Raw genomic sequence first — 16,942 nt, 5'->3', positions numbered from 1 at the left:
ACGACTTAGTAGAAGACTTATAATTAAGTCGTCTGGAAACTCTTCCTGCAGGATGACTTAGTAGAAGACTTATAATTAAGTCGTCTGGGAAGACTATCCAGACTACTTAATTATAAGTCTTCTACTAAGTCTTCCAGCTGGAAGACTTTCTAGACGACTTAATTATAAGTCGTCTGCGAAGTCTTTTCTTTCCATCTTTCTTAATCCGTCAAATATTTAAGTTCATATCTTCTAATTACTGTAGACTAAGGTGATCAACTTTGTTCAGAAGGACATTGGTCAAATGTTTCCAAAATGGGAGTTTGATGTTGAGGATAAGCCCGCGGAGAACATAATTGAACTCATGTTTGGGAAGAAACCGTGAAGTAGACCATGGATTGCTGGGAATTCACCGGTACTTGGGTCAATACAAAGCCGACAGTTGTGAGTCCAGCGAAGAAAAAGGTAGTGAAGGAAGACAGTCCAAGACCTTGGTACAAAGCTCATAAAGAGGCACCTGCAGAAGCTAGTGAAGAGGCAGCTGCAGAGGCTAGTGAAGAGGTGACTACGACTGTTGGTGGGTTGACCAAAGAGGATATTAAAACCATGTTCAAGGACATAGCTGATGCCATGAGGGAAGGGTTTGGGACGTGCCTTAAGGATATCAAGTATCTGTCGGAAAGGGTGGAAGCTGTGGAGAAGAAGGTTTGTATCACCACAAAACGGAAAGGGACATCATCTCAAAACATTACCTCTCCACCTAAACCGACGCTCGAATCCTGGGTTAGTAACGAATCCTCTCCCAACAAGAGATTGACTAGACAAAGTCTTAAGAATAAGAACTGAAAAGTTGCATTTGCTTTGTATCTGTCAGAACATGTGTGCTTTGTTTATAGTGTATGGATTTTATATATGTATTTTGTTTCATGTTTGAAGACACTCATTGGTTATTATTGTTTGAAATGGATCTTTGGTTATTATTGTATAAACCCATCTTGTATATTGCAGAGTGAAAGTGTTAATGAGACGAACGCGGGAAGGAAGAGCTTGGAGGAGGATAAAGGTCCAGATGTGCCCACAGCTGTGCCTGCAGATGCTACTTCCTCGAAAGATAAACTCCAGAACCGAGCCTTGTTCTATTGGACAAAAGTCAACCCACTGTTTCGGATTTACAGAAGGAGGATGCTAGATATCAGGAAAAGAGGGATGCTGCTTTTGCACTTTGCCGTGCAAAGAGTGATCAAACAAGGAAACTTGATGTCTCACAACAATCTCCTTATACGACAAATAGCACGGCCAGAGTGATCATTCCAAACAAAAAGCTTTATCCAGGCTATAATCCTTTTGCACCAATTGACAAGAAGAAGTTTAAGGAGCTCGCTGATTGGTTGAAAACTTGTCCATAATAGCTTGCTTTTCCCATAATAGCTTGCTTTTCCCATAATAGCTTGCTTTAGTCTACAAAAACTGATTGCTTTTCAACATTTTGTGTTTGCAGTCATTATAGAACACCTCTCGATAAAAAACCACGTAAAAGTAGAACTTGGTGGTATCAAATCCTCCGAACCTCCTTAGAGTGGCTGGAGGACTGTGTAAGTCTTCTGCTATGACTTAGATGACTTACTGATAAGTCTTCTTTGTAGACGACTTACCAATAAGTCGTCTACGAATTACTTGTAAGTCGTCTAGTAAGTCGTCTGATATCTTATGACTTGTACCCTATTTTATATGCAGCATATTGATGCTTGGATTAATGTGCTGAGGAAGAGGTACGACGCTAACCCACAACATTTCAGGAGCGAGAGAATGTGCTTCCTTGATCATCTCTTTGCTCAGCAATGGAGATTCAACTTCAAGGATTTTAAGGACTCGGAGCTCGATCAAAACGGTTTAGGAAGAAGACTCCCTGGTGGGGCGTGGAATTATTATGCAGGCACTATACCATCATTTTGCCAATCAAACAAGGTTTGGGGGACGAATATTGATGATATCTATGCGTCAGTGAACTACGACACTCATTGGATTGCTATGTGGATATCGATCCCTAAGAGGCACATAGTCGTCTTTGACAGCATTTGTTCCAGTATCTCCCCAGAAAAACTCGATGTGGTAATGGAGCCTTTTCTCTACATAGTCCCTTATCTGCTTGTTGAGTGCACTTCCTCAGATGAACAACGTGCCCAATACAGCCTGAAGCCATTCACATATGAGAGACCGACCAATATACCTCTGGCCCGACCTGGTGATTGTGGCGTGTACACTCTAAAGTACATTGAATGTCATGCTCTTGGGATAGAGTTTAGTAAACAAGACTTTGCTAAGGCCAACGGGAAGACTATGAGGGATAAGATGGCGGTGGATATATTTCAAGAGCTTCCTGACGCGCATGAGTTCGAAAACAAGGACAATGATGCCAACCTGGGTGCGTATGAGGGGTGATAAATAGGCTACGTTAGATTATTTTGTATGATAGATTAGGCTGATGTGTGTATTTGAACGTCATCCCTATTTTGTATTTGAACTTGATCCCTATTTTGTAACTATCTTCTGCGCAGAAGACTTACAGTTAAGTCGTCTGGAATGTTGGAAGACTTAACTATAAGTAGTCTGGAAAGTCTTCTGAGCAGTGACTTTTTGTAACTATATTTCAGATAATATAAAGGGCAAGACCATCTCAAATTTTTTTGGTAGTGCAATTTGACAAAGAAGTTGACACATATAAGTTCATAATACAAATTTTTAATACATAGACTAAACACTGGATGACTAACTAGACGACCTTCTGGATGACTTAATTGAAGGTCTTCTGGAAGACTAAACACTGGACGACTAACTTGAAAGTTTTCTGGAAGAAAAAAAAACTGGACGACTAACTGGACGACCTTCTGGACGACTTAATTGAAGGTTTTCTGGAAGACTAAACACTGGACGACTAACTTGAAGGTCTTCTGGAAGAAAAAACCCTGGACGACTAACTGGAAGATTTAATTGAAGGTCTTCTGAAAGACTAAACACTGGACGACTAACTTGAAGGTCTTCTGGAAGAAAAAACCATGGACCATCTCAAATTTGTTAGGTAGTGCAATTTGACAAAGAAGTTGACACAGATAAGTTCATAATACAAATTTTTAATACATAGACTAAACATTGGACGACTAACTAGACGACCTTCTGGATGACTTAATTGAAGGTCTTCTGGAAGACTAAACACTGGACGACTAACTTGAAAGTTTTCTGGAAGAAAAAAACCTGGATGACTAACTGGACGACCTTCTGGACGACTTAATTGAAGGTTTTCTGGAAGACTAAACACTGGACGACTAACTTGAAGGTCTTCTGGAAGAAAAAACCCTGGACGACTAACTAGACGACTTAATTGAAAGTCGTCTGGAAGACTAAACACTGGACGACTAACTTGAAGGTCTTCTGAAAGAAAAAACCATGGACGACTAACTGGACGACCTTCTGGACGACATAATTGAAGGTCTTCTGGAAGACTAAACACTGGACGACTTACATTGTGGTTTCGTATGGCCAGTTTCCTTGCATTTTGAGCATCTATAAACCCTGTGTTGCTTCCGGGGTTTGCGTCGTCTCATCCTGGATAGCTCCAACCAAGATTGCCATCTTAATTTTTTCTGTCTTCCCGGACCACGCTTTACATCCGGAGGAAAGCATGTGCGTTCCTGAACTTGTTCTCCATCGCAGTAGAAGGCTCACACATGCATATCTATTTTAGTGAATAATTAATTGGTTCTAGTTTCTCAACATGAAAGATGAAAGTGTTTGTAATAAAGGGCTGCCATAAAGTATTAGAGTAAATGTTTAGAGCAAAATCTTTAAAGTAAAATTTTTTTCTCTAATAACCTAATCTCTCTTATTAAAAAAGAATCTTTCCCATGGACCCAACATTTTTTTAGAAGTTCTCAAAAATTAAATACACCATTTCTACTATATAGTTAAACTCACTCAAATTAATTAATACCCCATCCCTTATACTACTACTTATTAAATATGTTTCAAAACAACTAATAAATGTGTTTCCAAACAACATAACAATTAATCTTGTATCCAAAAATATAAAACATTAGGTCCTATATTTTTAATATATTTTTTATTTCTCTCAATTTCAATTATTTGCCTAAAACACTCGATTAATTTATGAATCAAATTAAAAAATTAAGTAGAACTACTTTTTGCGGGTTTGATACTTCAAAATAATTCTATTTATTATAAAATTAATAAATTAATGGATTATTTTATACATATTTCATAAATAAAAAAACTCATTCATTTAAACTTAAAAAACTTTCTTATTAAATTCTTTTTCTTAGATTCTTTTTATTCTGTAGAGCATATACTTGTTAATGCGAGATTATGTTTGGTTTAAGTTGACATCGAATAAGTTTTATAAAAATAAAATGTTAGAGTCAATAAATTGACATAATACAAGTTTTATTATTTAAAATTTACAACAAACAGGTTAAAATCTCTCTTATTAAAAAAGAATCCTTCCCATGGACCCAATATTTTTTTAGAAGTTCACAAAATTAAATACACCATTTCTACTATATAGTTAAACTCACTCAAATTAATTAATACTCCATCCCTTATACTACTACTTATTAAATATGTTTCAAAACAACTAATAAATGTGTTTCCAAAATACATAACAATTAATCTTGTTCCCAAAAAATATAAAACATTAGGTCCTATATTTTTAATATATTTTTTATTTCTCTCATTTTCAATTATTTGCCTAAAACACTCGATTAATTTATGAATCAAATTAAAAAATTAAGTAGAACTACTTTTTGCGGGTTTAAATACTTCAAAATAATTTTATTTATTATAAAATTAATAAATTAATGGATTATTTTATACATATTTCATAAATAAAAAAACTCATTCATTTAAACTTAATAAACTTTCTTATTAAATTCTTGTTCTTAGATTCTTTTTATTCTGTAGAGCATATACTTGTTAATGTGAGATTATGTTTGGTTTAAGTTGACATCGAATAAGTTTTATAAAAATAAAATGTTAGAGTCAATAAATTGACATAATACAAGTTTTATTATTTAAAATTTACAACAAACAGGTCAAAATAATTTTAAAACATAATTAACTAATATATAATTTTCATATTTAATATAAATAAAAATAATACAATTATATAGTTTTCAAATACACTAAAATTAAAATGTTTGAACATTACTTATCAAAAATGTTAAAAATACATTAATTTTTGTAAATCAGATTTTGTAAAAAGTGCTTTTAAGCGCGAATGAGAATCGTAGTATATTATTTAAAAGAGAGAATTAAGAACCCAACAGTAATGCCCAAGTCCACACTTTTAATGAGAAGAAACTATTCATTTCCCAAATCCAACCTTGTAGATAACGAGAGAAATGATGGCCGCGAGTCGGTGGTGATCATCAGAATCCATGGAAAGCTTGTCACAGATAGAAGGAGCATTCTATCAGAAGCAGTGGGTCGGTGCTGTTACTAGGAGAGAGATAGCCAAATGATCATTATATCAGAATCTTAAGCTTGATTCTGCTGTCGAGAGGCAGATATGCGATTCTTGACGATCAGTTCGATCGTGTCAGAGAGAGATATATATTGCGGTGTGTAGACGGTTGTTCCTTTCACGCCAGACCTTGTAAATAGTGACTTGCCAAGCCAACAGAGTCAGGTACTTCAAGTTATTGTTCCTTGAGAAATTTATACACTACAAGAAAACAGTCAAATAGCCATGGATTTTTTCATTGCTAGAGAGGATAATCTGTTGCTAAAATGCAGCAGGCGACAGACGGCTACGGATAGAAGCCGTGGCGTCAGCACCGACGCTATCTCTGATCCGTTGCTATTCCGTAGCTCGTTCGCAACAGATTTGCGAGAGAGTTAACCATAGCTATTAGCAACAACGTAGCTACTGAGTTTTTTGTTGCGGATTGGCAACACTTTTAGCGAAAGATTTAGCGTAGCTAAATAGCCACAGAAATTAACTACAATTTTTTCTTAGCCAAGTTGTAGCAAAAGTAGCCACAGATTTAGTTACAGATGTTTTGTACCTAAAATATTGGATTCGGATTAGGAACGAAATTTTAGCAACAGAAAATTAATTTTCGTTTTGTATTATCCAAATTGATTTTAAAACATTATATAGCATAAAAAGAAATCTGAAATTCCCAAAACATAATAGAAACAGTGCATTCGTTACTAGTAGAAAACAAAATATTAAACCCAATAGGTGGAAACCAATGACATAATAAAAATTCAAACTAAACACAAAAGATTATAATTGTTATGTCTTCATTTGATTGTAGAAAGTCATCAACATCATCTAGATTCTCTGCTCATTGGTGCTAGGAGGTGAGGATGGAGAAGGGTTGTAGTTGCATCAGTGCTTGCCACCCCTCTAGCTTCACACAAGGCAGTGAGCTGCTAGCTCATCAAGTAGACAGTTTCAGTCAAACTAATCAACTCCTTCTCTAAACGAGATTGACGAGTAAGAACGACGCCCTGGTGGATCAATGTGATAATTGTTCTCCATTTGTGTTGTTCCAAGTCCAAACAAACATCTTTTGTGTGGCTTGACTACCTAAGAAACCAGAAAACAAGAAACAAAATTACTAAAGTTACAATAAAGCATAACACTGCCACATAGCCATAACAAAAGAAAGAAGTAATCAAACATTTACCAATAATCGATAACACAAAAAGTGTCACAAGGGAAATACAGAATCTTAACAATAACAATAGACTCAACTTTATTCTCATCACCATCAGTGTTGGAGAAGTGTTGTAAAACAACAATAGACTCAACTTCTTCAACAGTATTCATGTGGATCTGCCCCTTTAAGTCAGTATAGCTGGCTCCTCGCGCATCTACATGATCTAAAAACACAAGGCAAATGGTATAAAAGAGTCGCAAGGAAATACAGAATCTTAAAAATACACAATAAGACAAAAAGGACAAGATTCTTGTACGATATCTTATTTGACCTTGGAATAAGATTTGGAAACAGAAATGTCTTGATGTATACCTGCCTGAGGTGTCTTCTTCACGAAATTTGTTGCGCCTTGTCCAATAGTAGCTCTTGTAGGGAAACTGCCTCTTCTTGGTGGAGATATGAAAACACAGAGACTTAAATTTTGATAGAAGAAATGAACCCAGATTGACTTGAGAATATGAACCCTAATTTGATTGAAAACGCAGAGATTGATATAAGAAATAAACCCCAAATCGATTTGAAAACATAAACCCGAACCTACACCCGTAAACCAACCAAAATCGCACTAGTGCAGAACAATATATTGCAACAGTGTTTTGGAAAAGAGAAGTACCATTGAGAGAAGCTGTGGTAATTTGTCGTGAATGAGAAGTGATATTGGGTTGGTTTTTGTCGGCAATGAGAGTGTTTCCACGGAGAATAAGAGTTAAAAGGAAAGTATAGAAATATTTTGGCGCAGAGATTTGGGAGATTATTATTATTATTTTTTTTTTTGGCTCAACATCTACTTTCATTATCCAACATTGTTAGGACCTACATCATAGTTTGATCCTAGAGAAGGCATATCAGCCTCTATGACATGGATTAACCAACTTGGCATAACAGAATACAACTTAGGAACATGATTCATAAAAGAAAAAGCTTCCTTCGCTATCCTATCTGCCGTTTTATTACCATCACGAGAAAAGTACTCGACCCTGTAGCTCCGGTTTGTTGAGAGGGAGTGGGTGATCTCCTGTATGATTGGCTTCAGTTTTGGCCATGTCTCCTCCTTACCATTAATCATCTTGGCCAGCACCAGAGAATCTGTTTCGAACTGGACATGCTTGTAACCGAAGCGAATCATCGACTGGATTGCCCATTGTAGCGCTATTGCCTCAGTTTCTATTGGTGAGCCCACTCCCTGAAACCTTCGAGCTCCTGCCCACAGCATCCGACCTGTGTAGTCTCTACTCACCCACCCAACTCCCTGATTTTGCCGGTTCTTGTGCCAACTCCCATCAGCATTGCATTTGATCCAACCTTATGGTGGGGGTTTCCATTTGACTCGCGGTCTGTCTACTGTGAGCTTTTTCACCTCCTTTTTTTCTTCCTCTGATCTCTCCAACCATTCTTTCATGTCCTCGAGAGCTTTGTTGACTGCGTCTTGAGCTGCATAGTCTTTGCCCTGGAAAAGGAAATCGTTTCTGTTTTTCCAGATGCGCCATAACAGCCACGGTACGAGATCAGCGTGTGCTTCTTCCTTGGGATATCTATCTTGGAGGCTCATCACACGCCATAAATTAGAGTATAGGGAGTCAGACATAATACCATCGACAGGTGCATGAACTGGAGATAGTGCCCAGACAAGGCGAGCGTAGGGACATTCAAACAAGATGTGATTTATTGTTTCATTTTCCATTGAGCAGCGCATACAACGCCCATCCTTTGTGATGTGTATGTGCTTCATGTTTGCTGCTGCGGGGAGGGCATTGTTAACACATTTCCAAAGAAAATGGTGGATCTTGGAGCCTGTGTTTAGTTTCCAGATTCTCTGGCTTAAAGCGTCGAGGCTCGGTTGATCCATCTTTTGTTCTTGCTCGTTTGTCTCAATGATGTTTAGCTGCACCCAATAGCCTGACTTGACTGTGTAGTGACCGGCATTGTGAATTCCCAACTGTAAGCATCTGCAGCTGTTGCTCCATGTGGATTTGTTGAAATGATCTTTGTTGCGTTATCTTGTGGAAATAGCCTCAAGATCATCTCCTCGTTCCACTCCGTTCCAGGATTTGTCATCAGGTCACTGACTCGCATGTCTAGGCTGAGTGAGTGCTGGAGAGAAGCAGTTAGCCAGTTTGTAGTTGTGATGGGTAACGCAGGTTTGCTTCCCAGCCATCGCTCATCCCATATATTGGTGTTTCTCCCGTTTCCAATGATCACTTTTGCTCCTTGTTTGATCAGATTCTGAGCAGCATGAATACTTCTCCAAGCGAAGGAGGGTCTGGATCCCAAAGTGGCATTGAGGGGGTCTGTGGCTCTGAAGTAATGGCTCTTGAATACTCTGGCTAGCAAGGATGTAGGGTGGGTGATCATACGCCAGAGTTGCTTCCCTAGAAGCGCAATGTTAAAAGCTTCTAGGTCCTTGAAACCGATTCCTCCTTTGTCCTTGGGTCTACATAGATAATCCCAACTGCGCCAGTGCATCCCTTTGGATTCCTTGTTGTTCTTCCACCAGAAGTCTTACATTAAGGATGCTATCTTATTGCATATAGTCTTTGGGATGAGGAAACATGACATAGTATATGTCGGGAGAGCTAAAGCAACCACCTTGAGGAGGACTTCTTTACCGCCTGGGGATAAGAACTTGTTTTGCCATCCTCCAATCCTTTGTTCCATTCTTTCTTTGAGATAGCTGAGTATTGAAACCTTGGAACCTCCACAGAATTCAGGTAGTCCTAGGTAAATGCCGTCTCCACCCTCTTGCGCCATTCCTAGCTTCAGTTTTATCTCTTCTCTTCTATCACTCGGAATGTTTTTTCCAAAGTACAAGCTTGATTTCTGGTAGTTTATGCGTTCACCTGAGGCCATACTGTACTCTTGAAGGATCGCAGAGAGGCGAGTGATCTCTTCATCCGACTGCTTGCAGTAGAACATGTTGTCGTCTGCGTAGAGAAGGTGAGATATTGCCGGTGCGCTTCTTGCGACTTTTAGTCCAGTGATTTCTCCTCTGCTTTCTGCACTTTGCAATTTTTGGACCAACATCTCAGTGCATATCACAAATAGGTAAGGGGACAGCGGGTCTCCTTGCCTTATTCCTCTAGTTGGTCTGATGTCACCGTAGGGAGCTCCATTGATGAGTACCTGGTATTGGACAGAGGTTACACATTCCATGATCATCGCACACCAAGCATCTGAGAAACCGAGTGTCTTCATCGCCTTGTTGCGGAAAGTCCATTCGACCCGGTCGAAGGCTTTAGAAAGGTCTGTTTTGATGGCTATGAAGTCTCTAGAGCAGCTGTTGTTTGAGTTGAGGGCGTGCAATAGCTCGTGGGCTATCAGTATATTGTCTGAAATAAGCCTGTCTTCAACAAAAGCTGCTTGTGAATCAGTTATTATCCATGGCAATACATTTTTCAACCGTTTGCTTAACAACTTAGAGACAATTTTGTAAGCAACGTTACACAGACTAATGGGTCGAAACTCCCCCAGCTTCTTCGCGTCGAGCTTCTTGGGAATGAGGCAGATGTTTGTTTTGTTGACGCCATCTTCTAACTTCCCCGAGTTGAAGAAGTTTGCGACCATGGCAGTAATGTCTTCACTCATGGAGTCCCAGAATTGCTGGAAGAAGAATGCATTCATACCATCCGGACCGGGGCACTTGTGAGGGTCTATGTCGAAGACTGCAGCTTTTACTTCTTCAGTAGTGATGGGCGCTATCAGTTGCAAGTTCTGCTCCTCGTTGATGACCGCAGGTATGTCCTCCCAGTTCTGCATGTCGAGCCCAACATTTTCTGAAGCGTATAGAAGGTTGAAGTGTTTGTCTGCAAGGCTTCCCAGATCCTTCTCCGCAAACCATTCTTTATCATCATCATCATGCGGTTCGGTGCTCTGCGATTCTTTGTGACGGCGTGAAAAACCTTGATGTTTCGGTCCCCCGATCGTAGCCAAGTGAGACGACTTTTTATTCGCCAGAAAACTTCCTCGTTGTGATATTCTTCATTGAGGGAGTCTCGTAAGTTGTTGAGCTCCTCTCTATTAATGAAACTGCATCTCATTGCTGCATCTATCTTGGAATGGAGTTCTTGGATTCTAAGGGCGGAGTTCGGCTTTGCTAGTCTCTTCCAAGTTGAGATGTCTTTTCTGCAGTTAGCAATTTTGCCAACTAATCCAAGCTGACCGGGTCCTTGTCTTTTCCACGACTGTACGACTGTGCTGGAGAAGCCTTCACGACGTATCCAGCGTTGATCATACTTGAAGCAAGCGCGTCTGTAACGGATCTGGTCGACTAGGGTTGTGAGAATCAGGCTATGATCAGAGCAGACTTTTTGCAGATAGGTTGCTGATGCTTGAGGGAACATGTCAAGCCATTATTGATTGGCTACTGTTCTGTCGAGTCTACACTGCACGTTTTCGTTATTTCTGGTACCTGCCCATGAGAACTGATACCCGAAATGTTTAATGTTCCAGAGCCCGTTTGCGTGCAGCATCTGTCTAAACTCTTTCCCTTCATCAATGTCTCTTGCAGCACCTCCTAACTTCTCGGAGGGATCAATCATTTCATTAAAGTCGCCAGTCATTATCCAAGGCCCTTTCCTATTGGTACCTATGCGGGTGAGCCTTTCCCATACATCGTTTCTCTTCCCTTTTACTGGCTCACCATAGATACAAGAGAGGAAGAAAATCTTGTCTTGCCAGTGTATCTTCATGTCGATGACTCTTCTGTGTGCTTGCAGTACTTCCACACGGCAAGCCTCCTTCCAGAACACTGCCAGTCCTCCTCCTATTCCAATTGGCTCCACCGTTTTCAGATTGCTGAAGCCCAAACTTTCCGCTAAACTTTCTAAATACCTCCTTTTATTTTTGGTCTCACTGAGGAATAGAATCTCAGGAGAGTGCTGACCAAGCATCTCCTTTAGATGTCGAACTGTAGGGGTATTCCCCAACCCCTGACAGTTCCAGCTGAGAATTCTCATAATGACTTTGAAGGGTTGGAATTATCCATCAACCCTTCTTCCAAGATTTTACCACTCCCCAATACTATCCTACGGACAGAATGGCGAGGGTGTGAAGCTGCTACTTGAGCAGAATGAAAATGGGATTCTGAGTTCTTTTCTCCTGAATCACCATTTTTGTGTCCAAGTCGCTTGAACACTGATGTTTCTTGTTCTTCGATTTGGGAGATTATTTTATGGCAGTAATTGAATATTTTGGTGAAAATTTTAGGCGCCATTACGAAAATTTGGCGTGAATTTTTTTTTCTGTCCACCGCGAAGCACTCGTGATTTAGGAAAATTGACAGATTTTTATTAATTTCAGTTTTTTCTAGACTTATCTATATATTGTTAGGAAAATTCAATATGCATGTGTTATAACAATTTCAAATTCAAACTTTATAATAAAATTGATTAAACTCCAATATGTCAATATATATAAATAAGTCTGTGTACATGTGGTCATATAATTATTCAAAGAAAATAAAAATATAACAACATAATAAATTGATAAAAGGATAAAAGTGTATAAGGCATGAATTGTTTTTTTTTAATTTTAAGTAAAACTTCTTTTTTCTTTTTAATAAAAATTAGTTTGTTTTAACTCTTTTAACATATGAGAGTATATTATAGGGTTTAGGGTATAAGGTTTAGGGTTTGAGGTTTAGGGTTAAAGTTAAATTGGAGTAGAAAAATCAGAGAAGAAATTGGACATATATATGTATCATCAAATAATAAAACTTCTATAAAGAACTTCCATAACATTTTTAAAACTTACCTTAAAAAAAAAAAAAAAATAAACACTGACCTTATTATACAAACCGATGAATGTCACAATTAACATACACTATAGAAGTATATGCGTCTTACGTGCAGAGAGCTATACTGTTCAATGTAAACCTAACAAAAGATGCTTGCCAATTACTATAAGTGACTAAACTTAAACTAACATATGTGGCTATTAAAAAAAAAAAACATGTGTGTCTAGCCATTAAGTTTACTGAACTACTGCTGTTAATATATATGCATCAAAAGTTTATCTTAAAACATAAAATTCAATTTGCATTGTAAAATTAATCGATAATCACCTTATTAATACAAACATTATATATAGATATGAAATATTATAATTTAAATTAATTTGATTATTTTTACTATATGTAGTATGGTTATCAAGGCTAAAAAATTGTGAGGATAGACCACCATAGCTATTTAGCAATAGAAATATATGTAGCTAATCGTTGCTAAATAGAATAATTATAGCAATAACTAATCTCTAACCAAGACGTAGCTATTTAGCTACAGACTACCAACAGAATATATCTCTAGCTATATAGCTACGGATTGCTACAGCTAGCAACAAATTTAGCTACAAAAGTAAATTTATGTATTCCGTCGCTATATTTGTAGCTAATAAATTTGACTACAGAAACTCTTTCGCCAGTCCGTGACTAATTTACAGAATTCTTGTAGTGCATAAGGCCGAGAGGTATCTCATTCCAAGAATGATCTCTTGTGGTGAAAGACAGTTTTTGTTAAACCGAGGACCAAGCGGAGTTAGAGTAAGAGCATTCAAAGAACAAGATATCTCCTGTTTCCTGGAGAGATTAGAAGAAGAGACACGCATAATCACTCCCTAGACCCAAGAAAGTAACATGTCCCTTGTGGGACATATGTTCAATAAGAAAACTTAAGTAAGAGATTTGTGTGTTTGGGATATTTTTCTTGAACCGAATCACTTTTGCCCATTCGACTAGAGGTTTGTTAACTGGCAGTTGATCAAATATCACACTTTGATTTAAAGGATGGGATAGTGACCCTTAACCAGTGTTCAAAAACGCCCTAGCAGTTTATTACCCGTTAGATTGACTGTATAGCGCTTAGCCGTATAGGCGGACGCCTAATACTTTTACACTAAATATAAGTATAAGATTAATATATATATACATTATTTTTGGAAAAAACTGAACATAAATAAATTTTAAATCCACTTTTATGTATAAGTATATAGTTTAACATATATAAATAGTTTTAAATTATAAAAATTAAAGCCATTTTAAATATATAAAGATGATAAATTTATGGAAATGAAGGAACAATAAGGTATTTAGCAATTTAGATATTGGTCCCTGAGATACCCTCAAGTTGGCAGAAACAGAGTCGGTGCTCTGTGCCGAGGCGCAAATTGCTCATACACAGAGAACTGACCAGGCACGATTGGTAGTGAATGCGACAGTACCAACTATTCCTGATAGATGGTGTTATACGGATGAATCATGGAAAGAAAATGATAGATACTCGGGACAAAGGTTGACATTACTTTTGAAGGTTTTGATGGTTTAATGGGAGCGAGGAATACTAGAGTGAGTCAATCACTCTTTCATTCGGAGATAGAGGCGTTCATTTGGGGAATGAAATGCATGAAGAATCTAAGACAGTTTACTATTACTTTTGCGACGGATTCTTGTGAGTTGGTAAAGATGGTTTATGAACCTGGAGAATGGTCCGCATTTGCAAGTTACCTGGAAGATATCAAGGTCCTAAAAAACAGTTTTCACAGCTCAGAGCTTCTCCATATACCAAGGACGCATAATCCAAGGGTGGATAGACTCACGCAGTGCAAGAAAGCAACCCTCTTTTGTTGTCCATATGGATGCGGAACTAACAATTTGGTTTACAGAGTCTATATGATTATGTTTGTTGCTGACAAAAAAAAAAAAAAAAAAGTGATTCACAAATTAATTATTCTTTTCAGTCAATGAAAGGAGAATCTTAAAGATTCCTCAGTTAAATCCTTAAACAAAGCACCGAAATGGTCCACTATAATATATTAATTGAAGCCTTAAGCAAAGCACCAAAATTAACGTGCCATAGATCGACTTTGAGGGAAGAGGTGCCTTTTGTCGGAACCTTTGCTTGGTTGTCATTTGTATATATTAATTGATTTGGTAACACGACTAAATTGTGGCACCAAAACTATCTATCGTCCCATCCCATACTAACCACTGTGTTTTAGATAGAATCACACCGAAGATTCCAGAATTAATTTGATTCGACACTGAATGGGTGGCGGAATCATTTTAGTATACTAAACATCCATTTTAGTGGGGTTTTAATCATGTGGCCAAATCCCTGTTCGGGAACGCGCTAGACGCTAGTCGGGCGGTCGGGTTGGGCCTAGCGCCGAAAGAGAAAATCGGGGATTAATCGAAAATTATAAAACATGTTAATCTTTAATTGTGTATAACATTAATACATTTTTCATGTTTAAGATTATATAAAACACACAAATAGAATATATAAAATTAATATAGTGTAATTTTCATCAAAATTATGAATATAAATGATATTTATAAAAATTTAGATCAAATAAACAAATAAAAATATTATAAAAATAAAATAAAAATAAAATAAAAATAAAAAATAAAAATAAAATAAAATAATAGATTAGGCGGCCGCCTAGGCGGCTAGCGGTCATTTAGGCGGTCTGGGCGGAAAAAATCGGATATCCGATTTTTTAAACCGATTTGGCATAAATCGGGACGGAAGAGTGACACGTAGCGCCTAGGCGGCTAAGCGGCCGATTTTTAGAATATGGGGCCAAATCAATCAATAAAAGAGTCTATCGACTAAAAATTTCTCAGGGGATGTTGTTCAATATTTTTTTTAATAAAAATTAAATTGAAGCGTAGTTTCTTGTCATTTAAATAAATTGAAATTTATTTTATTAAAATATTTTTTTCACCAAATATTATAATAAAACTAGAAAAACTTCAGGTTCAGGGTTAGTCCAAATATGGGTCCAATTCAAAAATAGATCTAAGAGAGAGAGCTTTGCCAATACATCAGCTTCTCTGTTTTGTTCGAGTGAAACATGAGAAAAAGAGATAGAGACGAAAGCATAGGAGATTTGATGGATGTCCGCTATGATTCCATGAATTTCCTTAACCTGAAAGTATTTGGAGATTACTCTCATGACGTTTGATTGGCGGAAAACACCTTGAGTGTAGAAATCCCAAGAATCGCTCCCTTGATGAGGGCTAGACGCATCGCAAGAGCTTCTGCCATAAAAGGTGAGCTGACGAACGATTGAGTGTTCGATTTGGTGATTGTAGGGATTGAATTCGGGTTTGAGAAAGTCCATGCAAGCCCTGCTTGCTTCGACTGCTTTCTCCAAACCGCATCGGTCTTGCATACAGTTACTGCCGATGGGTACGCTGATTGGTTCATACCCCTCAAGGGAGCTGGTAAGCTTCGGCCTTTTTGGGCTTCTGGTATTTGTGCTGCATTTCACTCTGTAGCTAATCTGAGGCTTCGTGATGCAATTTCTTCAGGTGTGTAAATGTGATTTTCAAAGATTTACGAGTTCTATGCTAGCCAGATAGTCCAGCACACCCAGGGGAGTACATTGTGAAACACTCATGTTAGTGGCAGACAGTTAACTCCACGAAACTTGCACATTGCCTTTTTGAAATCCTCTATAGCTATGTGAACTAATTTATGGAGAGGGAACAAATTCCAGACCTTTATCGTCGTAGGACACTCGAAGAAGGTATACATCTTGGTTACAGGTTCTTGACAAAAAAGGCAGGAAATACCTAACCGGAGTCCTCTTTTTTGTAGTTTTTTACTAGTGGTATAGCTCCTTGGATGTTTGACCAGAGGAACACTCCCATTTTTGGACAGAATTTCCCAGACCATACATCCTCTAACCAGTTGAATTCAGATGTAGCTGGAATAGGTAAGGCTTATTTGTTCCTAACAAATGAGTTGTAACCTGATCTCGTGGTATAGATCCCTGACTTGGCTGGTTGCCAAATGTAGATGTCCCCCGCACCTAGCACACTTGGTCAGACGTTTCTTTTAAGTAGACGTCTTGGTAAGTCTACCGGAAGTTTTGTTTTTGTTGTCAAAGGTAAAGACGAAGACTACTGGGGAAGTCTGCGTTAGAAAAAAAATTGTTTGGTCAATTGCAAAACTGACCCATGCGTTGACAAGTAGAATTCATCGTACGTCTACACGTAGGCATAGACATACAAGACAGGCTACTGTCGCGACATAGGTCTGAAAATGACGAAAACCATGTAAATAGTTACCTTTTTCTGGTGTAAAGCTCGTTTCCAACCTTTTCAACCGTCCGAACTCCAAATATGAGCAAAAAGAAGCATCTTTGACGATTCACTAATGAAGAAACTCGAAAATATGAAGTTTGTGATTATGAAAATGAAAGTTATGAGAGTTTTTTAGATGGAA

At 37.9% G+C, this 16,942-nt stretch overlaps 2 protein-coding genes across 2 annotated transcripts; both read right to left on the bottom strand.

Annotated features, from left to right (window-relative positions):
- Positions 1-7,512: 7,512 nt before the first annotated feature.
- Positions 7,513-8,565, bottom strand: LOC106423811. The gene is made up of 2 exons (XM_013864570.1): positions 8,077-8,565; positions 7,513-7,968 (listed from the first exon to the last, which is right to left on the bottom strand). Exons 1-2 carry the CDS (start codon positions 8,563-8,565, stop codon positions 7,513-7,515), a joined length of 945 nt encoding a protein of 314 aa, XP_013720024.1.
- A 32-nt stretch (positions 8,566-8,597) lies between these two features.
- Positions 8,598-11,671, bottom strand: LOC106423810. Its single transcript, XM_013864569.2, has 4 exons — positions 11,125-11,671; positions 10,676-10,983; positions 9,306-10,586; positions 8,598-9,203 (listed from the first exon to the last, which is right to left on the bottom strand). The coding sequence occupies exons 1-4, from the start codon at positions 11,669-11,671 to the stop codon at positions 8,598-8,600; spliced, it is 2,742 nt and encodes a 913-aa protein (XP_013720023.2).
- Positions 11,672-16,942: the final 5,271 nt, after the last annotated feature.

The sequence above is a fragment of the Brassica napus genome, chromosome C8 (genome assembly GCF_020379485.1).
Source record: "Brassica napus cultivar Da-Ae chromosome C8, Da-Ae, whole genome shotgun sequence".
Taxonomy (NCBI): Eukaryota; Viridiplantae; Streptophyta; class Magnoliopsida; order Brassicales; family Brassicaceae; genus Brassica; species Brassica napus.
The sequence above is the reverse complement of the archived record's forward strand: the minus strand, read 5'-3'. Positions and strand labels throughout refer to the sequence as shown.